The following is a 23,392-nucleotide window of genomic DNA, read 5'->3' as shown; positions in this document are numbered from 1 at the left end:
AATCAAATTTTTGGTTCGGTTTGAATTGAAATATATAAATTTCAACTCCGTTTGGTTTAGTTTGATATTATAAAAAAAAATGGAATTATTTACTTTGGTTTTAGTTTGGAGACAATTTTTAATTAAGTTATAATACAAACAAAACTGGACTAAATGACCGACCAAAACAAACAGTCCAACTCGATTTGGAAATTTTACATCCTTAAAATTATAATTCAATTTTAAAATAAAAAAAATTTGGTTCAGTTTGAATCAAATGCACACTACTAGGGATGATAATCAATTTAATTATTATATAATATTAAATAAATTTTGTAATAAATTAAAAACTTAAAAAGACATTTTTAAAATAGATATATATTAAATTATTTTTATAAAATACTTGTAAAATTATATAATTTTGTTCATTTTCAATCATATTTTATTAATTTTGATTTGATTCTCAGAGAAATGAAAATTTTATTTCCACGTGAGTGAAAGATTTGAAGGATTAATCACATTTACATTTCTAAATGGATTTTAATAGAATAGATATAAATTATGAGAATCATGCATTCTCGTTTTCTTTCTTTTGTATGTGCTTTATTTTAAAAAATTAATCAAATTTTGTCAAATAAATTCAATTGTAAATAATATATTTTTAAAATTAAATTGAATCAAAGAAAGAGTAATAAAAATGCAAATTGACATGCGTTGTAGATTGAAATCCTATGTCATGTGTCGGCTAATAATCACCCACGGACCCTGACTTTAGGGGTACCTTACGCTAAACCCCCTGATAAAAAAAAACGATCAGTAAACCCCCTATTCTTTGTGACGGCTGCACGTAAACCCCCTGAGCCCATTTCTCGCCGATATTTTGGCAAAATGATGACGTGGCACGATATATTCACTGACGGCTCTGCAAGCCACTCTGCATGCATGTCAGACATGTGTAAGAATGTGTAAGGCTGTGTAAGGTTGTGTCGGTTGACTTTTTTCAAAAAAAAAAAAAAAAAAAAAATCATTTTTACCGCTCGGTTAAAAATCACTTTCTCTCTCTAACATTTTTAACTTTTCCCTCTTCTTCTCCCTTAGTTTATTTGATTTTATTTCTGTCCCAAAAAAAAACGTCCTTTCTGTTCTTTTCGTGTACCTACTTCGTTTCTTCTTCGCCTTGATCGTTTCTTCGTCGCCTTCTTAGTTTCCTGTTAGGGTTTGGTTTCTTGATCGTCTTCTTGGGTTTTCTTCGTTTCTTAGCAACTGGGTATGTAACATTTTATAATTTCTTGAAAATGGAAATTTTTTTGAATTTTTGAAAATGGGTTTGTGTTTATGTTATTTGGTTCGTGTAATGTATAACTTTAACAGGCTTGTGGTTGGCAGGTGTAAAGGGAAAAAATGGGGAAAAGAAAACGAGAGCGAAGGGAGCGGGAAAGGCAAAGTGAAAGAGACAAGAGATGGGAAAAAGGGTCAAATAGTCGAGATAACCCTTTACAACTCCATGATACTGATAGTGAAAGCAGTCAAGAAGTAGTCGAAGGTACGAAACTTGTGTAAATGTTGACCTCATAACCTCTAGGACCACTTATGTTGAACTGGTGTGCTGAAAATGAAGTATGATTTTTGTGGGTCCATTTGTGATAATATTTCTTTATATGCTTGCTTTTGGTGAAAATTTGGATTTTGTGTTGGCTTTGTGAATACTTTATTGTGGTGTGTTGGTTTTATGAATAGTTTATTGTTGGTCTGTTCCTGTTTAAAATTAAATATTGTTGCTGTGTTGGTTGTTTAGGATATAGAGAATTTATTGTCGTTGTTATGTTGGTGGGCGTATCCAATTGTGCGGTTTGTTGGTTTGCTTTAGAAATGAATGCATTGGTTATTTTCTCTTTTTGCAGTTTCACCAGGAGGGGGCAAATTATTCCAGATTAATTTACATCACCATGGGGATCTTGGTGACTTGGCCTATTATGGTGGGGAAGTTCAAAGAAGGATATACCATATTGGTGAGATTGAAATGTCCAACCTTGACACATGGTGTAGGAGGCTATACGGCGGAAAAGCCATTGTTGATTACCATTGGTGTCCGAAGGGAATCGAATACCGGGATGGGATAAAGGCGATAAACCATGAACAAGATTTCAGGGAAATGGCTGTGACAGGATTAAAGGCAGGGTCTGTTGAGGTATACGTAAGGGAGTATTCTGTCAAGGACATTAAAGAGTTACATGAAAAGATTAAGCTTGACTTGGAGCCTCCTCCTCTCCCCCCTAGTACTGTTGTTATTGAGGAGCTTGTGGACCCGGAGGCTGGGCCAGGGGTAGAGGTGAATATACCAGTTCAAGATCAGGGGCCACCTGTGATTTTACCAGAAATTGAGGGGGTTTTGTTGATTGAGTGGCACGGCAACAATGTGCAGGCACCAGTTATAGATGCATTAGAGCCGGAGGATGCAGTAGCGGGGCTGGAAGAGGGTGTGCAGGCTGCAGTTGTATATGTGGTGCAAGAGGGGCTGGATGAGGTTCAGGAGGGGCTGGATGAGGTTCAGGAGGGGCTGGATGAGGCGCAGGAGGGGCTGGCAGAGGGTTTAAATTTAAATGAACATGAAGAAGTGGTTGGGACAGAGAAAGAGTCTGAGGCCAGATTGGAAGAGGTTACTGAAGAGGGGGAGGTGCCAGAAGGGGGGCCAGATTGTCCCCCTTCAACTCTAGAGAGGATGGCACAGGGTCTATTTGATCATATGGCTGAGGAGCTAGAGGGCATGGAGGGGCTGTTTGATGACGATGACCAAAATGAGGTTCAAGCAGAGGAACACTCCGGTCAAAGGGGGAAGAATGAGGGTGAGAAGCCAACTCTTGACGACGTCGAGCTAAATGTCGAAGATTACATCGTCGACCCAGACTACGACATATGGGACGACGATGACGATTTGATAACGGAGCTTAGATCGACGGGCCAATATTTTGAAGAGGGACCAGATGCCCAACATGAGGATGATGTAGATGTTGGATCTTCACAGAGATCTGGTGGGAGACCAAGGGGAGAGAGTCAGGCAGAATTTCGCCCGGGGGGCGTTGATAGAACTATACATCCAGAAGCTGACGAGCAGGAGGAGGAGGTAGACTCGGACTACATTGCTTCAGATGATAACAACACGGCTTCCGAGTCTGACGGTGACGGTCGGGTGAAGTTCAGGATGTTCAACGAGGAGAAAGAGATGGAAAATCCAACCTTCAAGAATGGATTGCAATTTGTGAACAGAGAGCAATTCAAGAAAGCATGTAGGCAGTGGGGCATCAAACACAGGTATCAACTGCATTTTCCTGTCAACGAGAAGACCCGTGTCAGGGCTAAGTGCTTTGACAAGAGTGACAATGTACCTAAGTGTCGGTTTGAAATATTTGCATCCAAGCAAAACATGTCAGATCCGGATGATGAAACATTCCTAGTGAAGACCCTGAACTTGGTACACACTTGCCCGAAGAGAAGATCGAATTTCCACATGACCAGTGCCTATCTGGCTGAGAGTTTCTTGGAGGAGTTTAGGGCCAATCCAGATTACAACCCTGAGCAGTTTGTTGCTAAGATTGCACGGGAGCTGAAGCAGAAGATCAGTGTGCAGACGGCACGAAGAGCACGACTCAGGGCTGTAAGAAAATTGGAGGGGGATGAGGATGGGCAGTATGCTAAGTTGTATGACTACCGAAGGGAGGTCCTTCGAACCAATCCGGGGAGCACAGTGGATTTTAAAGAGCCTCGAGGAAAGTTTGCGGGTATGTACATGTGCTTGGCTGGAATGAAGAATGCCTTCCGGAATGGGCTGAGGCAGATCGTTTGTCTGGACGGTTGCTGGTTGAAGGGGAAGTATGGGGGTCAGTTGCTATCTGCAACTGGGATTGACCCCAATGATTGCATGTATCCTCTGGCTATGGCATGGGTGAAGGTTGAGAATACTGAAAACTGGATGTGGTTTTTGGAGCTATTGAAGGCTGATTTGCATCTGGGCAACAGGACAACCTTCATGTCAGACAAACAGAAGGTAATTGCTTTCCATAACAGAACATTCATTATATAAGCTGGTAATTGCTTTCCATAGTTGTGCATTTTTATGAGTAAGGTCCATAGTTGATCATTTAGTAAACGTTAGGGTCCACAGTTGATCATCTGTTAAACGTTAGGGTCCACAGTTGATCATTTGTTAATGTCTTTAACTTGTGCTTCTACAGGGCCTCATACATGCACTGGACGCGCTTTTTCCACATTCAGAGCACAGGTATTGCTGGAGGCATCTGTGGGCAAATTTCAGAACCACCTTCCACTTGCAACATTTAAAGCCGCTTATATGGAACATTGGGATTGCAACCTACACATCCAAATTGAATGCTGCCATGAAAGTTTTGGAGAATACTCATACGGCGGGCTACAACTGGATTGAGGAGAGATCTAGGGAGCATTGGTCCAGGGCACATTTCAGGCCGCAAGTCAAGTGTGACATATTGCTGAACAATTTAGCGGAGGCCTGATAGGAGTGGAATACTCCTATCGGTTCGAGTCTTTTTAGCATCGCTTCGAACGTTTTATATGCGTTTTTAAAGCAATTGTATGCCTTATTACGTGTGCGTGCAATTTCAGGTAATCGGAGCGATTATGAAGGTTTTTGATCAATAAAGGGCGAAGTATCAAAGAAATCTAGAAGACGGAAGCTAGGACGCAAGATTGAAAGAGACCCAAGGTTTACCAAAGGTCTCTATCGAGACAAGGCTTTCAAATCGAGAAGCCACTCTTTATGCAGGTCTCGATCGAGAAGGCCCCTGTTCTAAGCTTCTCGATCGAGACCAAGGTCTCCAAAAGAAGCCGAGAGCTACCTAAAAATAGGGTCTCGATCGAGAAGCATCCTCACAAAGGCTTCTCGATCGAGACATGAAGGAAACCTGGAGAAGAAAATCTTTTTGGATCCGTGTGCTAGTGGGCCCATTTTCCCCTTTTGGTCAAACCTTTGTACTAGTGGATTTGTCATTTAGCCTCTTTTGGCTTGGCTATATAAGGCCTTTTATGTTTTTAGGGTGAAACACACTACACTTTTATTTGGAATCCAAATATAGTACTTTTTATTTCCTTTTGTAGATCTACAATTGTTCTTATTGTTCTTATGAAGTAATTTCCAGATTTTGGTTTCCTTTATGATTTTTCTTCTTCTACAAGTCTTATTACTATTTCAAGCTTCATTATCTAGTGAATACTATTATTTACACACAAGCTCTACTTAAGGTAATTGTCTTTTACTCATTATGAATAGCAATAGATGTTTAATATTTGTTGATAAATTAGTAATTTCTGTTATCTTCACCATGGTTGGCTAAACCCCATGTTTGGGGGTTAATTTGAATCTTAGTTGTGTATGATTGGGTTAGGGTTTTGGGGTTGTGTTGATTACTCTAATTAAGGAACCTAAAGCTTGCTTAGATTAGCTACCTAAGTATTGTTCTTAAATTAATTCTCACCTTGAGAGAGGGTTTATTAGTTGGATTTGATTAATTAGAGACTTAATTAGTAACACCATGAGAGTGGGTTAGTAATTAGGTGGCCTATGAGTTGTGATTTATTTGTTAATTGCCTCTAATTGCGTTTAGTGCTACGAGAGTAGGTTAAACTCGATTAGTCGTGGTTTTGTAGCTCTTAGAGGCTCGAGAGAGCGGGAGTTGCGATCTTAGAACGCTCGGCCCTCGTTTAGAACCCTAAACCCGATACCCTTGATTGCATGACCTAAGAGGATTATTAGCTCCCAAACCTCTTTATCACTTGAATTTCGTTTATTATTATAGTATTTACTCGGTTCTTTAAATTAGTAATTTGTTAATTCCTAAATTAGCATAAGTTTTTAGTAATTGGTTGATTGGTTAATTAAGAAAAACATTTATTCTCTTGCTAAACGAATTGAATAGCAACTAAGTTCACTCTCATTGATAATCACTCTTGAATTCACTCCTTGTGGGATCGATAACTCGGACTTAGGTCCACTTTATTACAAGTTGGGTTTTTTCTCAACAAGTTTTTGGCGCCGTTGCCGGGGAGTGACGAGTGTTTATTGATTGATTGAAATTAGTTATTGTTCGGTCGAGTTAGCTTTATTTTCTGTTTTTTATCACTTTTGTTGTTTTTGCTTCTTTCCGGATTTACGCGTGGTTTGCTTGTTGTTGTTTGTGTAGGAGATTAACTATAGTGTATGCACAATACACGAAGGGCCAATCTTCCACTAGAACCTTTTCAAGACAACCTCGGGAGATTTGAAAGAAGTGTGAGAAGGGAAAATCGTATACCCGTTATCATGGAACGTGGGGATGATAACTATGAGGAAGAGCAACAAGGGGACAATCACCCTCAAGTTCAAGGCCATCAAGCACAAAGACAAACTTTGGGGGATTTCTTTCTCCCGGATGTGGATAATGCTACCTATGGGTGTTTTGCAAGACCGGTCACCGCGGCTACTTTTGAGATCAAGCCTAGCACGATTCAACTCCTAGAGAATCGGTGCCAATTCTTTGGTTTACCAAGTGAGGATCCGAATGAACACATAGCCAAGTTCTTGGGAGTGTTGGACACATTCAAGCTCCATAATGTCACCTCCGATCAAATCAAGCTTCGAATGTTTCCGTTCTCATTAAGAGACAAGGCTAGCTTGTGGCTTCGATCACTTCCTAATGCATCTATCCACAATTGGCGGGATCTTGCTCAAGTTTTCCTTCACAAGTACTTTCCGATGGGGAGAACCGCGAAGTTGACAAAGGACATCATTGATTATTACCAATATGAGGGGGAATCTCTCTATGAAACTTGGGAGAGGTTCAAGGATCTCCAAAGGCACGTACCTCATCATCGGCTTGTAAGGGAACATGTGCTTCAAATATTCTATAATGGTTTGGGTGAGATCACAAGATCTACCATTGATTCGGCCGCGGGAGGTTCTTTGATGCAAAAGACGCTTGATGAGGCTAATGAGTTGATTGAAAAATTGGCTATGGTGAGTAGCACTTGGTCCTCGGAAAGGAGAAGACCACCGGCTCAAAAGGCATTAATGACACTTGACCAATCCAAGGAGTTTGAAGCAATAAAAGCCATGAATGCCTCTTTACAAAGTCAAGTTGATGCCTTGAAGAAGCAAGTGGGTCCACGGAATGCTCCGGTTGCATATGTTCAAGTAGGTTGTGAGCATTGTGGAGATTTCAATCATGGAAGTAATGAGTGCTATGCCACGGGTCAAGCTTGGAGCGAACAAGTGAATTATGTGGGAGGTCAACGCCAAGGGAATGATCCTTACTCGAACACCTATAATCCGGGATGGAGAAATCATCCTAACTTCGGATGGAGGAATCAAGATGGCCAAGGCAATGTGCAAGCAAATCAACAAGCGGGTCCTAGTTTCCAAGGAGGAAATAGGCCCCAACAACAAGGTCCTTATCAAGGCCCTTATCCTAACCATCAAGGGCAAGGAAACAACTATGGTGGTAGACCTCAACACCCTCCGGGATTCCAACAACAAAAGAATACGGATGAGGGAAATGTGCTTTCCAAGGTGCTAGAGAAGCTAGAAAAAATGGAGCAAAGGGAGAAGAATCAAGCTTCTACCATTCATCATTTGGAAACTCAAATTTCTCAAATGGCAATTTCGCTTCAAGGTAGACAACAAGGGGGATTGCCGTCTACTACGGAGAACAATCCTAGAGAGCATGTTAAGGCGGTAGAGCTCCGAAGCGGGAGAAACCTTGAGAAAGCCAATGGAAAGAGACAAGTTGTTGAGGAGGATGAGCCTCAAGTTGTGATTGACATAGCAAGTTCAAGTCAAGAGTTGCCAAAGGAATGTGAGGAGGTGGTTATCGAGGTGGAAGAGCCTTATGTGAGGCCACCGCCGCCGCCACCGTTTGTACCACCGGTTCCGTTTCCAAGCCGGTTAAGGAAATCTCAAGGGAACGAAAAGTTTCATAAGTTCCTTGAGATTTTCAAGAAGTTGCAAATTAATCTAAGCTTGGCGGACGCACTAAGGGAGATGCCCCAATATGCAAAATTCTTGAAAGACATAATTATGAACAAGCGTAGTTGGGAGCAAGGTGGGACAATACCGCTCACGGAAAATTGTAGTTCTATAATCCAAAGCAACCTACCAACAAAGCTTAAGGATCCAGGGAGTTTTTCTATACCTTGTACCATAGGAAATATGAATGCTATAAATTGTTTGTGTGATCTTGGGGCAAGTATTAATTTGATGCCATTGTTTCTTTTTAGGTCCTTGTTTGGTGATCAACCGGTAAAACGCACCTCGATGGTATTGCAACTTGCCGATCACTCTCTCAAGAAGCCGTATGGGATAGTGGAAGATGTACTCGTCAAAGTGGACAAATTCATCTTTCCGGTGGATTTTGTGATCCTAGACTATGCGGTAGATAAAGAGTGCCCTATGATCCTTGGTCGCCCTTTCATGAACACCGGGCGTGCTCTCATCGATGTTCATGCCGGCAAGCTCACCTTAAGAATTGATGAGGAATGTGTGGAGTTTGATATGAAGAGAGTGATGCGGAATGCCATCGAGGAGGAAGATTGCATGAGGATTGATTTGGTTGATGAAATTGTGGAGGATCAGTTGAAGGAAAATATGGATTCATTAAACCGGGGAGTTACAAGGAAATTCGATGATTTTGGGTATTCAGAGGCAGGTCTCGATCGAGAAGCCCCACCATCTATGCTTCTCGATCAAGACCCAAAAAAGAGCTGCTCTCGGTATCTCAGAGGACCACTGGTCTCGATCGAGACTGAAGCTTCTCTATCGAGACAAGGCAAAATTATGCCTGGTCTCGATAGAGACTCCTGTGTCTCGATCAAGACCTCCTCTGAGATTATGAAAGCAGAACTTCCAAGTGTTGCTAGTGTCACGTTTCATTCCGGGGTTGTGGATGATGAATACACCGAGGAAGAGGAACCTAAGCCGGAAAATTTGAACAAAAAGAATGGTGTGACTCCACCATCCTCGGAATTGCCCCCGAAAGTTGAAATGAAGCCGCTACCGCCGCACCTCCGGTATACTTTTATTGGGGAGAACGAGACCTTGCCGATAATCATCTCGAACAAGCTCTCTAAGGATCAAGAAAGGAAGGTTGTGCAAGTGGTGAAAGAGCACATGTTAGCAATGGGTTGGCAAATCTCCGACATTCGAGGAATAAGTCCTCAAATTGTGATGCATAAGATTAATCTCGAAGACGAGTCAAAGAAGTCGGCTCAAAGGCAACGAAGATTGAATCCGAATATGAAGGAGGTAGTGCACAAAGAGATCGTCAAGCTCCTCGACGCCGGAATAATCTACCCAATTTCGGATAGTGAGTGGGTTAGTCCCATTCAATGTGTTCCTAAAAAGGGCGGTATGACGATGGTGGAAGGTGAAAAAGGAGAGCAAATCTCCACACGGACGGTAACCGGTTGGCGTGTATGCATCGATTATCGAAAGCTCAATGAGGTAACCCGAAAAGATCATTTTCCGCTACCATTTATTGATCAAATGTTGGAAAGGGTAGCGGGACACAAGTTTTATTGTTTCCTTGATGGGTACTCCGGTTACAATCAAATCTTAATCCTTCCGGAAGATCAAGAGAAGACGACCTTCACATGCCCCTACGGTACCTTTGCATACCGGCGAATGCCCTTCGGACTATGCAACGCACCCGCCACATTTCAAAGGTGTATGACCTCAATCTTCAACGATATGATTGAAGATATTATGGAGGTGTTCATGGATGACTTCTCCGTGTTTGGCGATTCGTTCGATGGTTGTTTAGCGAATCTAAGGCGGGTTTTAGCACGATGTGTGGAGACAAATTTAGTGCTGAATTGGGAAAAGTGCCACTTCATGGTGGATGAAGGCATTGTACTCGGGCATAGGATATCGGAGGCGGGAATTGAAGTGGATAGGGCAAAAACAGCGGTTATTGAAAAATTAGTCGCTCCGACTACGGTCAAAGGAGTTCGGGCATTTTTGGGCCACGCGGGTTTTTACCGGCGCTTCATTAAAGATTTCTCGTCGATTGCTCGACCATTGACAAGTTTGCTAGTAAAAGATGCGTCGTTTGACTTCACAAAGGATTGTCAAGATGCTTTTGAGAAGCTAAAATCGGCACTTGTGACCGCTCCCATTATTTCATCTCCGGATTGGAGTTTGCCTTTTGAGCTAATGTGTGATGCTAGTGACCAAGCATTGGGTTGCGTGTTGGGGCAAAGAAAGGACAAGCGGGTGCATGTGATTTACTACGCTAGCCGGACGATGGCGGGGGCACAACTCAACTACACTACTACCGAAAAAGAGATGTTAGCGGTAGTTTTTGCCTTGGATAAATTTCGGCAATACTTGCTTGGATCAAAGTCCATCATTTACACCGACCATGCCGCTTTGAGATATCTTTTTACTAAGCAAGACGCCAAGCCAAGACTTATTCGCTGGATACTTTTGATGCAAGAGTTTGACATAGAAATCCGGGATAAAAAGGGCACGGAGAATGTGGTAGCGGACCACTTATCAAGATTTGAAAACCCGGAGCCGATTCCTATCGGTATGGAGATTAATGAGCGGTTTCCGGATGAAACACTTATGATGATTCGGGAAGTAGAAACACCGTGGTATGCCGATCTCGCCAATTATCTCTCATCGGAAGTCATGCCTCCGGACTTGACATCGCATCAACGGAAGAAGTTTTTATCCGATGTTAAGAGGTATTTATGGAATGAACCCTACTTGTTTAAAATTTGTGGGGATGGGATGTTGAGACGATGTGTGGCTTTGGGAGAAATGATGCCCATTTTGAGTTCATGTCATGAGACCGGACATTATGGTTCGGCAAGAACCGCCGCTAGAGTGCTTGAGAGCGGGTTCTTTTGGCCAACTTTGTTTCGTGATGCCAAGGAGTTTGTTGACCATTGTGATCGGTGCCAACGTGTCGGCAATATCTCGAAGAGAGATGAGATGCCTTTGACCTCGGTTCAAGAAGTGGAAATATTTGATGTATGGGGTATAGATTTCATGGGGCCTTTTCCGGTTTCATTCAAAAACCAATACATTTTGGTATGCGTGGATTATGTTTCGAAATGGGTAGAAGCGGAGGCTTTGCCCACTAATGATGCTAAAGTGGTGTTGAGTTTTCTTAAGCGGCTAGTGAATCGGTTTGGGACTCCTAGAGTGGTTATTAGTGACGGTGGTTCGCATTTTTGCAATCGGCAATTTCAAGCTCTTATGAGGAAGTATAATGTGCATCACCGGGTCGCCACACCTTATCACCCCCAAACGAGTGGCCAAGTTGAGGTTTCGAACCGTGAGCTGAAAAGAATTCTCGAGAAGACGGTGAATGGATCCCGGAAAGATTGGTCCTTGAAGTTGGATGACGCATTGTGGGCATATCGGACGGCCTACAAGACTCCACTCGGTATGTCACCATTCCGTATTGTTTATGGGAAGGCGTGTCATCTTCCTCTAGAGCTCGAGCACAGAGCGTATTGGGCTATTAAGAAGTTAAACTTTGACTTCAAGAAGGCGGGGGAAAAGAGATTGCTTCAATTGAATGAGTTGGATGAATTCCGATTCATGGCATATGAAAATGCCAAGCTTTACAAAGAAAAAACGAAGCAATGGCATGACGCCCATATTGCCCCCAAGGTGCTCGAGGTTGGTGCATTTGTCCTTCTCTATAACTCTCGTTTGCGGTTGTTTCCGGGTAAGCTCAAATCCCGATGGAGTGGTCCATTCAAGATCAAGCATGTGGCGAGTCATGGAGCGGTCGAATTAGAGAACTCTAAAGGCGAGACCTTCAAAGTTAATGGGCACCGGTGTAAGCCGTATCTCGGGCCCTTAACGAACCGAGTGGAAGATGAGATATCTTTCACTACTCCTACTTGAGTTCATTGTTTGATGGTCGAGCTTTCGACCTTAAAAAGCGCACTCGGGAGGCATTCCCGAGAGGTTAGTTTTATTTGTGTTTATTCATTTCCCTTGTTTAATTTAAATTTAGTTTTGTTTTTGTTAGTTTCTTCGTCAGTTATCGTTTTATATTCAAGATAATGCCGGGGTATTTGTTTTTCGTTGTGGTGTGTAGGATTGAATTGAGAAACCATGGCACAGATTTTGCCCTGGTCTCGATCGAGAAGCTCATGGGATTAGGCTTCTCGATCGAGACCTTACTCCCTTTGAGAAGCCGAGAGCATGCCTAAAATAGGGTCTCGATCGAGACTCCTTTCCCAGGTAGGTCTCGATCGAGAAGCCCTTTTGACTTCAGTCAAAGTATGCAATTTCCAAGAGACACAAAAGAGAAGCACATGGATTGCTGAGGTGGCATGATCTCGGCCATTCACAAGAAGCACAAGGTACATGGATTGATGAGTTGTCAAAATCCCACACATCCATTTCAAACAAATGACTTTGCCATAAATACACACCCACCTCTTCTTCTTCTTTAAAAAGCTTTCCCCTTTTACCAAAAACCATATCCACCATTATTCATCCCTTGAGAAATTCGGCCACCACAAGAGCACCCCTCAAACCACCACCAAAAATCAAAGCAAACACAAATTCAAACACCCTTTGTGCAACAAATCAACATGGGAAAAACCGGAACGTCGAAAAAGAGCTCCGCTAATCTCCCCACCAAGGAACTTGAACCACCACCACCACCACCACCACGCCATCAACCAATCCGTTCAAGGAAGAAGACAACCGCCTCCGGGTCAAGAGTTGTCGGTACTACCACTCCGGCGGCCCTCACAAGACAATACGATTCTCCATTCCAAATCCATTCGGTGGAGGAAGGAGAGCGATTCAAGAAAATCAAGGAGCGGGTCTTTGCCATTCCGTTCATCATTGATTGGCATTCCATGCTTGTGCTAGAGATACGCACTCGGGTTAGACAATATTTTGACATTCTTGGATTGTACAAATTGGCGGCATGCACAACCACCGGATACGAAGAGTTAACATGGGAATTCTTCACCACGCTTCGAGCTCAAGGTGAAGACAATTTGACACTCCATTTTCGGCTCCTAGGTGTGGAGTATGTGTTGACAATGGAGATGCTACAAGCGGAGTTTGGGTTGCCAACTACGGGACTCAAAGACAATCCAAAGGAATTTAGCTATGGAGACGTTTGGTTGGAAGCGTCGGGAATGGAGGGCTACAAGGCCAAAACGGCCAAAATGGTTGATGTGAAGGATTCTATCCTTGTGATTATTTTGAAATGGGTGGGGCACACTTTTGGCGGAAGGCATGAGTACAACAAGATAGGAGAAACCGAAGTTCTTATGATGAATGCGATTATGCATCCGGAAGTGGAGGCCTACAAGTTGAATATGGCGTGTCGGTTGATCATGAATTTGAGGGATGTGCCGAATGATGATACCAAACTTGGTTTTGGTTGGTTGGTAACTCGGATTGCTTTAATGTTGGGGGTTTCCGATGAAGCCTTTGCGAACTTCACTCCGATTCCGGCTAGGAAGCTCGACTCCGATCACTTGGAGAAAGCCGGTTATGCAAAGGAAGACAACATGTTGCCTTACTATCAAAGAAAGAAATGGATAAAGGAGCATGGAGTTGTGGCGGCTTACAAAGCGCAATTTGGGGAAGAGGCGGAATATCCGGGAGAGGCACCACCGGAGCCACCACAACCACCTCCGAGATCGAGAAGAGCGGGGAAAGAACCGGTCGAATCAAGCAACCAAGGCGAAGGGGTTCCGGCGGATGCACACATGGGTCACGGTCCACCAATGGGGTTCTATGAAGAACAACGCCAATTCATGGCGACGCAAACTCAGTTTATGGAGGATCAAAGGAAAATGTGGCGCAAGATGGAGTATTATCACGAGCGTTTGAAAGCGAAAGTGAACCGCCATGGGCGCGATTTCCGTGACTATGTGAACGGCACGGGCGACATTTGGATTGATACTCCTTCACCTTCTCCCGAGCCTCCGGAGTTCGACTAAATCGAGATTTGCATCCTTCTAACTCAACTCATACAATTTTGCTTGTTTTTGTTTTATTTCTTGCTTAGGGGCTAAGCTTGAAATAGTGTGAGGAGGGTTGGCAAAGATTGTATCTCGTTTTAGTGTGTGTTATTTTATTGCTTTTATCGCTTTATGTCGAGTCTTGTGAGTCTAGTTTGTTTTAGTTTGTGATAGTTGTTTTAGTTTGTGAGTCACCTCCGTGACCTCTTGTTTGAAATCAAATCTCGATTATGGAATGATAATCCGTGCAAATTTAGAAAATTCGTCAAAGCAAGTATTATCTCCCGGTTTATGAATGTTTAAATGTTTTTATCTAATTAAACAATTTACGGTTCATGCTTGCTTAATGAAATGCAATGGAATTAGACATGTTGAGTTGGCATTAGGGCAAGTTTTACAATTGTATGATCTTTAGGCATGACCGAGATACTTGATGCGGATTCATGATGTGTGACCTTGATTGGAATATTGTTGTGTCGCTTTGAATATGAACATACATTGGCATGAACTCATTTGATTTAAGCATTTGAGCACAACACCACTTTGTATGTGAGCACTTTTGAGCCTAATAGATTATTGTGAGTGTCTTTTTGCCGAGAATTCCTAGAATTTGCTCGGTGTCCATTCAAAATTGCAATGTTGAGTAATTGATGATTAGATGAATATGGCATTAGGAGTAACCATTGTTTTAGAGCCCACTTTAAAAGCCTACCATTGTACCTCTAGAAACACAAGCTTGAGCCTAAAACCTTGTTTTTGTTGATATCACCATTGTCACCTAAGCAATCCTATTCTCCATTTCCGCTTAAAAACACCCAAAACTTGACTTGGAAAACTAGTGTGAGGAGGTTAATATAGAAGCTTGACGAAACAAGATAGATTGAACTCGAGTTTAAAAGCCGAAAGTCTATGCCTAAGAAGAAAAGAGAAAACAAAACAAAGAAAGAATAAATAAAGTTTATAAAAAAAAAAAAAAAAAAGAGATAGAAAAGCAAGAAGAGAAAAGAAATAAGGGCATTAGAGGACAATAAGAGTTCAAATGTGCTAAAATTCCAAGCTAACCTAAGGCCGATGATAGAGTATCACCTAGTTTCAAGTCAAGTTTTTAGCCTACATATCAACTTAAACCGTCCCCGAACCTTGGCCACGTTACAACCCTTACAAGTCCATATGATAATTATCAATTACCGAGCTAGTAGTGGAGTCTAGGACTATGAGCAAACTTATGGGAATTCCGTGATTGTGTGTTGCATTTTCTTACCTTAAACACTTGTGCGAAAGAGAGAAATCATGTGAGAAATAATTGTGCTCGTGTTTAATGCTCTTGGGTGATTGACATGGTGCTCATGTTTTAAGTTGACCAACATATCGCATGTCCCTTAAATGATAGTGCTCTCGTAAGTGCCAATTGAAAGATTTATTAAACTTTTTGAATTGTTCAAAGTGCCATATTCCTCATGTCTTGGCCATTGCATTCCTCATTTGTTTGCATGATTCGTGAGTTGTTGACACTAGATGTTGCATTTGCGTGTTCATAAATTGGGAGTATAGTTGTTGCTAAGATTTTGTTCCATAGTTGTTTTGTGAGAAATTCTTCTTACTTGAGGACAAGCAAGAGTTTAGTGTGAGGAGGTTTGATAGGAGTGGAATACTCCTATCGGTTCGAGTCTTTTTAGCATCGCTTCGAACGTTTTATATGCGTTTTTAAAGCAATTGTATGCCTTATTACGTGTGCGTGCAATTTCAGGTAATCGGAGCGATTATGAAGGTTTTTGATCAATAAAGGGCGAAGTATCAAAGAAATCTAGAAGACGGAAGCTAGGACGCAAGATTGAAAGAGACCCAAGGTTTACCAAAGGTCTCTATCGAGACAAGGCTTTCAAATCGAGAAGCCACTCTTTATGCAGGTCTCGATCGAGAAGGCCCCTGTTCTAAGCTTCTCGATCGAGACCAAGGTCTCCAAAAGAAGCCGAGAGCTACCTAAAAATAGGGTCTCGATCGAGAAGCATCCTCACAAAGGCTTCTCGATCGAGACATGAAGGAAACCTGGAGAAGAAAATCTTTTTGGATCCGTGTGCTAGTGGGCCCATTTTCCCCTTTTGGTCAAACCTTTGTACTAGTGGATTTGTCATTTAGCCTCTTTTGGCTTGGCTATATAAGGCCTTTTATGTTTTTAGGGTGAAACACACTACACTTTTATTTGGAATCCAAATATAGTACTTTTTATTTCCTTTTGTAGATCTACAATTGTTCTTATTGTTCTTATGAAGTAATTTCCAGATTTTGGTTTCCTTTATGATTTTTCTTCTTCTACAAGTCTTATTACTATTTCAAGCTTCATTATCTAGTGAATACTATTATTTACACACAAGCTCTACTTAAGGTAATTGTCTTTTACTCATTATGAATAGCAATAGATGTTTAATATTTGTTGATAAATTAGTAATTTCTGTTATCTTCACCATGGTTGGCTAAACCCCATGTTTGGGGGTTAATTTGAATCTTAGTTGTGTATGATTGGGTTAGGGTTTTGGGGTTGTGTTGATTACTCTAATTAAGGAACCTAAAGCTTGCTTAGATTAGCTACCTAAGTATTGTTCTTAAATTAATTCTCACCTTGAGAGAGGGTTTATTAGTTGGATTTGATTAATTAGAGACTTAATTAGTAACACCATGAGAGTGGGTTAGTAATTAGGTGGCCTATGAGTTGTGATTTATTTGTTAATTGCCTCTAATTGCGTTTAGTGCTACGAGAGTAGGTTAAACTCGATTAGTCGTGGTTTTGTAGCTCTTAGAGGCTCGAGAGAGCGGGAGTTGCGATCTTAGAACGCTCGGCCCTCGTTTAGAACCCTAAACCCGATACCCTTGATTGCATGACCTAAGAGGATTATTAGCTCCCAAACCTCTTTATCACTTGAATTTCGTTTATTATTATAGTATTTACTCGGTTCTTTAAATTAGTAATTTGTTAATTCCTAAATTAGCATAAGTTTTTAGTAATTGGTTGATTGGTTAATTAAGAAAAACATTTATTCTCTTGCTAAACGAATTGAATAGCAACTAAGTTCACTCTCATTGATAATCACTCTTGAATTCACTCCTTGTGGGATCGATAACTCGGACTTAGGTCCACTTTATTACAAGTTGGGTTTTTTCTCAACAAGGCCTTCAATAAATATGTACTGACTTCGAGGACGAGACCTATCTTGACGATGTTTGAAATGATTAGGACTCAGCTGATGAGGCGGATCCATGACAAACAGATTTTTGGGAGCAAGATTAATTCGCGGTTGTGCCCTAAAATTAGGAAAAAACTGGACAAGATAATTGAAGAGGGTTGGAATTACACCGCACACCCTGCCGGCAGTCCTCAAGTGCAAGTTATAGGTCCCGGAGGTCAGTTCGTGGTAAATTTGGATGAAAGGACTTGCACATGTAGGCGTTGGGACCTCACTGGGATTCCATGCGTTCACGCATGCCCCTGTATTTATGAGAACAATGAGGTCCCAGAGAACTATGTGGACGACTGCTACACAAAAGCCACCTACCAAAAAGTGTACAGCTATGTTATCAACCCTTTGAATGGGGCTGATATGTGGGAAACCGATCCAAATCCATTCCATATCATAGTTCCTCCCTCGCCTGTGCAAACAAAGAAGCGGGGTAGAAAATCGACGGTAAGACGAAAGGAAGCGGAAGAGCTAGAGCAGCAACATGAACAGACTGTACAGGAGGCCCATGCAAAGAGGGCAAAGTTAGGACGTAAGGGGCTTCAGAAGGTTAAATGCAGTGAATGTAACCGATTTGGCCACAACAAACGGACGTGCAAAAAGGACAATGACCAAGCTGCATGTGGGGGTGACACTCAGCCAGAAGCAAGAGCTGCAGGGGATGAAACAGGGGGAGAAGCACCAGATGCAGGGGAGGTTCCAGGTGGGGAGTTTGGAACTGGAGAGCAGGCCCCAACAGGAGAGTCTGGCGTACACCTAAGTGGAGCCTATTCTGCAACAGAACAAGCCTCGGTTGAACAGCAAGGTGCAGGGGAACCCAGTCATGACACTTCTACACAAGCTGCTCGAGCTGCTAAGAGAAAAGGAAAGAGGCCTGCTGGTCGAGAAGTCCCTTCGCGATACAGGGACTGTTTGAGGAAACGAACAACGAACAAGTAGTGCAACAAAACAGATGGATGTATATTTTGTACCATGTGCTTTTTGTTAAGGAACGTTTTTTGTTTTGGGCAACACATGGATATATTTTACTAGATGCCCCAACTTTGTTGTGTTTAGAAGCGTACGGTGGTGTATGTGCAAATGTAAATGGTTGGAAATGTTATTCTGAATGGTTTTTATTTGTGTAAATGAAGTTCGTTTATGATTGTCTTTAATTGTGCCAGATTATGGTTGTCTTTTATTGTCATACGCTTGAGTGAAAGTATAATATCTCCTACGGCCCTCCATGTATTAGCAATAATCAATCATGGACCCTTTTGTTTTCTTATATGATCAATCATGGACCCTAATATTTCATTATTATAACAGACCTAGCCCCTATGAAAAACAACCCAATCATCCTTGGCCCACAGTGTGGCCCATAAATATCCGCCTACAACTCATCCAGCCCCACTCATCCAGTGTTTAACGCTTACAACTCAACTCAAAAATTACAACCAAAAATGGAAGGAGTAGCTGCACAAGTGGTTTGCGATTGCGGAATCCCATGTCGCCTAGACATTTCTTCAACGGATAGGAACCCCACTCGAAGATTTTACGCTTGTTCAAAGCGAACTGTAAGTAATTCATGTGCTTTACAAAAAAATTCAAACTGTAAGTAATTTACATTAATTTTTTGACCTTACTTCGCCTTTTATTTTTTCGAACTAAATTTGTCCAGAATCAGTGTAATTTTTTTGCCTGGCTAGAGAATGACATGCCTTACCAAATGTCGGTGGTCCGAAACTTGAAACTTGACCTCCATGTCATGACTGTTGAACTGGAGGAGGCCAAAAGTTTGCTTGCTGCTAAAAAGGACGAGTTCCAGGGATTGAAGGAGTCCCATGAAATGTACATAGACGAAAATCAGGGATTGAAGGAGTCCATTGAGATGTATCGCGATGAAAATGGAATCTTGTTTGAGGAAAGCGGTCTACTTTTTATGGAGATAGACATACTGAAGGGCCAGATCAAGGACATGGAGGTCAAGTGTGCAGACTTGGAGAGGTCAACCAGGAACATGAAGTTTGGTTTTTGTGCTGCTTGTGCAGTTGCAGGATGCAGTGTAGGCTTGCATTGCATGAGGAAAAATTGAATAATTATTAAATGATGTTGCTTCATTATTATTATGGGTTGTAATGCTACATATTTTAATTAAATAATTTTTAATTTCAGACAGTGTTTTTTTAATTATGATAGAGCAATTAATTAAATATGCTAGAGTAATTATTAATGATGTTTTACAGCCCAATATCGCTAATTATACATACTGACTTGTCTTATCAGCATTAATGTTGTTTAAGGGGCTTCAGAAGAACCCTTTCATTAACCAAAATCGTCATTAATGACATCCACTCACTTGGGAAACAACACACCGCTTAAGTGAAGAATATGAAAAGACATCTATCCAACTTCTTTAAATATGTAATCATGCTTACTTACTAACACACACAAAGACACTTATCATTCATACTTAAAGTGATCCACTTTCGCCTTCATCTTCAAAACAACGCAGCAATGCCTGAAAATAGAGTCCGTTCGTTTGATCTTGAACTCATGGACTGTGCCGTATGCTGTGAACCTCTACGCCCTCCCATTATTCAGGTTTGACCCCACATCATTTATATATTTATTCACTTTAGGTTATTCTTAATTTTCTAACTTTTCCTTTTCTTCAGTGTCAGAATGGACATGCAACATGCAACTCCTGCTCTGTAAAGATGGGTAAATGTCATGCTTGCACTTTGCCAATCGGACCGATGCGCTGTCGGATAATGGAAGCAGTCGTGGAGTCTTTAACGGTTTACTGCCAGAACAGAGTATATGGTTGCCAAGAAAGCTTCAATTACGACGAGAAGACAGATCACGAGAAATACTGCTCTTTTATAGAGTGTTCATGCCCGATTCCAGAGTGCAATGTGAAGGGCTCGTCCGAAACCATTTATGCTCACTGCAAAGAGTTGCATCAAGATATTCTCACACTATTTAACTTTGGACGTAAATTTGCAGTTTCTGTGGACATGCATGATAGGGGTTTGCTTCTCCAAGAAGAACAATCAGACGTTGTGTTTGTTCTGAACAACACGAAGTGCTCTTATGGGAATATTATAACAGTGTTTTGTCTCGGCCCATTGTCAAACGGAAGCTGCCCTTATGACATCGAAGTGAAGTTTGATGAATCGTCAGTGCACAGGTTTCATTCTTCTACCAAGAATTTTCAAGACACCAACAAGTATTACCGTTCATTGACAGGATTCCTTCTTGATAGTAGCGACCAAGAGTTTTTTGCTGACGGGTTGATCAAGATGGAAATTTCGGTATATCGATCGTTGGAGCTTGGTTCTGCAGATGATGTTTAACGCTGCCCTTAGTCAACATGTTTTCTGGTTTTCTGTTGTAATTTGGAATATTCTAGTATAGGTTTTATTTTTTTGCTTGATGAATATTGTAGTATCGTTGACGAATATTATAGTTGTAATTCGTAGTTGTTTTATTTTGGAAATTTGTTTATATAATGGTTGATTGATATATGTTGTATCTTTATGGTTGACTAATTTTCATTATTGATAGGGGTTAATGTTGTTTTAATAAATTTCAAAAGTGCGTATTTATTGAAGGGTCCACAGATGATCAGTAAGAATACATGAGGGTCCATGGCGGATTATAAAATAAAAGTATAGGGTCCATATGTAATTATCAGTTTCATGGAACATGTAGGTCGTTTCAAACGAACCGAACGACGATAACTACAAACTTTACTCAATTTCAATAACAATAACAACCAATATTAAAAACAAAACAGCAATAACATAAGCAAACAATACATTCCAAGTTTGTAATCAACATTCATTTTGATCTAAAATCCAAATTGTCACTAATAATATAAAATGCAACATACATATTAACCTAAAAGGTTACAAATGTTGTTTCATATGGCCCAAAAATAGGTCAATCTAGTGTCTCGGCCTTCAGTCTGACCCACCAATCTGCTGCTGCTCCTCCGAGGGTTCTTCAACTGCTTCAATTTGCAGCAAATCCAGTGGTTCACCTTTTTCTTGACCTTCAATATGCAGGACCTCCACTGGTTCACCGGGACCTTCAATCTGCGGCACCTCCACTGCTTCCACAGGACCTTCAATCTGCAGCACCCCCACCGGTTCAGCCTCACCAACACCCTGTTGCTCCAATGCATCATCCCCATCTTCAAGTTCTTTCAACTCAAATAATGTGTGTCCAAATACAGGCCTTAGGTTGCACACGTCAACACAGCTTAACTTCCTAACATACACATCAACACTACCATCTTGTGTCCCAGCCAGTGCCATGTCCATGACATGGTCATCATTTTCCATGGGAATTAATTCTTCAGTATACATGCCAGCCCGCCTCCAATAATACATTAACAATCCCTCAACCTTCAATTCAAGTAACCACTTATCTAGACTATTTAATCCTATATCCTCAATATGAAATTTTCTAACAGCCAAATCCTCATTAAAATAACCAAAGTCTTCAAACTGTCCATTGTAGTTCAGAATAATTTCAAAGACCTCAAAAAGACAATCTTCAGTACAAGCTGCTCAAACCAACAAATAAACAAAGACCAATTTTTAATTAATGAACCAGTGAAAACCAAACCAAAACAACAGGCAATGACGAACAAGAAATAAAATACCAATAAAATTCAAAAACAATCACCAACGAACCAAACACAACTCAAAAAAAATTTCTTCCGGCGAAAAAAAACACACATACCTTTTCGTTTCTTCCCTTTTCTGTCTTCTTTTCCCATTTTTTTCATTTCTGTGGATCCCATTTTCTGTTAAAGAACAGAGACCTCGAAAAATATTTAAACGAAGAAAAACGAAGAACTGAATAGGGGCGAAATAACACACAAGATGGAAGAGAAGAAGATGAAGACGATGGACGGCGATAAGAGTGCAGGAGTAGTAGACCTAGGGTAAGGAACGAAAAAAAAAGGAACAAGACGAAGACAGGATGAAATATTTGAAAATATGACAATTAAAGAGAATGAGGGGGAACAGAGGGAAAAGTTAAAAATGTTAGAGAGAGAAAGTGATTTTTAACCGAGCGGTAAAAATGATTTTTTTTTTTTTTTTTTTTTTTTGAAAAAAGTCAACCGACACAACCTTACACAGCCTTACACATTCTTACACATGTCTGACATGCATGCAGAGTGACTTGCAGAGCCGTCAGTGAATATATCGTGCCACGTCATCATTTTGCCAAAATATCGGCGAGAAATGGGCTCAGGGGGTTTACGTGCAGCCGTCACAAAGAATAGGGGGTTTACTGATCGTTTTTTTTTATCAGGGGGTTTAGCGTAAGGTACCCCTAAAGTCAGGGTCCGTGGGTGATTATTAGCCTCATGTGTCATATAAACATGTCCATGAAATAGTATTGAAATTGTTGACAGCTTATTTTTCTAAAGCCTTAATACCTTCAAAACATCCAATTTTTTAGCCTCTTCTAATTTTATCATTACGTTAAAAACTGGTCAATTTTACCATATTTTGTATTTTCTGATTTCAATTGTACCCTTAAATATTAAATTGATATTTTTTTATTTGAAAAAAATTTAAAAAAATCCTTTAAAAAGAACAATTTAATACAAAAAGGGTCAATTTGAAGGATTTAAAAAAAAATCAAATGAAAAAAATTAATTTAATGTTTAAGGGTATAATTGAAACGAAAAACATATGGTAAAAATAAACAGTTTTTAATGTTAGAATAAAATTAAAAAGAGGCTAAAAGATCGAGATTAAATTAATTTGGAATCAATTTTAAACTGCAGATTCCTTCGACAATCTTGATTATAGATAGAGAAGTGAGGTCAGTTTTTTTTGGTTAGAAAATGAAAGGCAAATCTGTATATAGTAGAATAAGAAAAAAATCAGTTTGTGTGATGTTGTTTACTTCATTTGGTGTGCTAAAAATAAAGTAATATCAGAATCAATTTTTTCAAATGCAGATTTTTCTCAACAAATTAAAGAAGCAATGAGGGCTAAATACAACTTAAATGTAAAAAATAGTTGTGTTGCAACTTGCAAATAATGAATAGAGATTTTAACTATTTGGGTAGTAAATTAGCATTAATATTTCATATCGATGAATTATGGTTCAAATAGTAGATATTGTCATGTTAAAGTTGTGGGATTAATTTT

The 23,392-nt window shown here is 40.7% G+C and overlaps 3 protein-coding genes and 1 non-coding gene across 4 annotated transcripts; 2 read left to right on the top strand and 2 right to left on the bottom strand.

The window, feature by feature from the left end:
- The first annotated feature begins 729 nt into the window (after positions 1-729).
- Positions 730-4,505, top strand: LOC126668721 (uncharacterized). Its single transcript, XM_050361903.2, has 4 exons — positions 730-1,246; positions 1,366-1,522; positions 1,881-4,021; positions 4,209-4,505. The coding sequence occupies exons 2-4, from the start codon at positions 1,381-1,383 to the stop codon at positions 4,503-4,505; spliced, it is 2,580 nt and encodes an 859-aa protein (XP_050217860.1). The 5' UTR covers positions 730-1,246; positions 1,366-1,380.
- A 2,249-nt stretch (positions 4,506-6,754) lies between these two features.
- LOC126670814 (small nucleolar RNA R71) lies at positions 6,755-6,861 on the bottom strand. Its single transcript, XR_007638810.1, has one exon. It is a non-coding gene; the product is annotated as a small nucleolar RNA R71 (small nucleolar RNA).
- A 12,863-nt stretch (positions 6,862-19,724) lies between these two features.
- LOC126668720 (E3 ubiquitin-protein ligase SINA-like 10) lies at positions 19,725-20,566 on the top strand. Its single transcript, XM_050361901.1, has 2 exons — positions 19,725-19,811; positions 19,886-20,566. The coding sequence occupies exons 1-2, from the start codon at positions 19,725-19,727 to the stop codon at positions 20,564-20,566; spliced, it is 768 nt and encodes a 255-aa protein (XP_050217858.1).
- A 446-nt stretch (positions 20,567-21,012) lies between these two features.
- On the bottom strand, positions 21,013-22,588 carry LOC126667441 (uncharacterized). The gene is made up of 2 exons (XM_050360416.2): positions 21,963-22,588; positions 21,013-21,783 (listed from the first exon to the last, which is right to left on the bottom strand). Exons 1-2 carry the CDS (start codon positions 22,021-22,023, stop codon positions 21,176-21,178), a joined length of 669 nt encoding a protein of 222 aa, XP_050216373.1. The 5' UTR covers positions 22,024-22,588; the 3' UTR covers positions 21,013-21,175.
- Positions 22,589-23,392: the final 804 nt, after the last annotated feature.

This window comes from Mercurialis annua, linkage group LG2 (assembly GCF_937616625.2).
Source record: "Mercurialis annua linkage group LG2, ddMerAnnu1.2, whole genome shotgun sequence".
Lineage (NCBI taxonomy): Eukaryota > Viridiplantae > Streptophyta > Magnoliopsida > Malpighiales > Euphorbiaceae > Mercurialis > Mercurialis annua.
The sequence above is the reverse complement of the archived record's forward strand: the minus strand, read 5'-3'. Positions and strand labels throughout refer to the sequence as shown.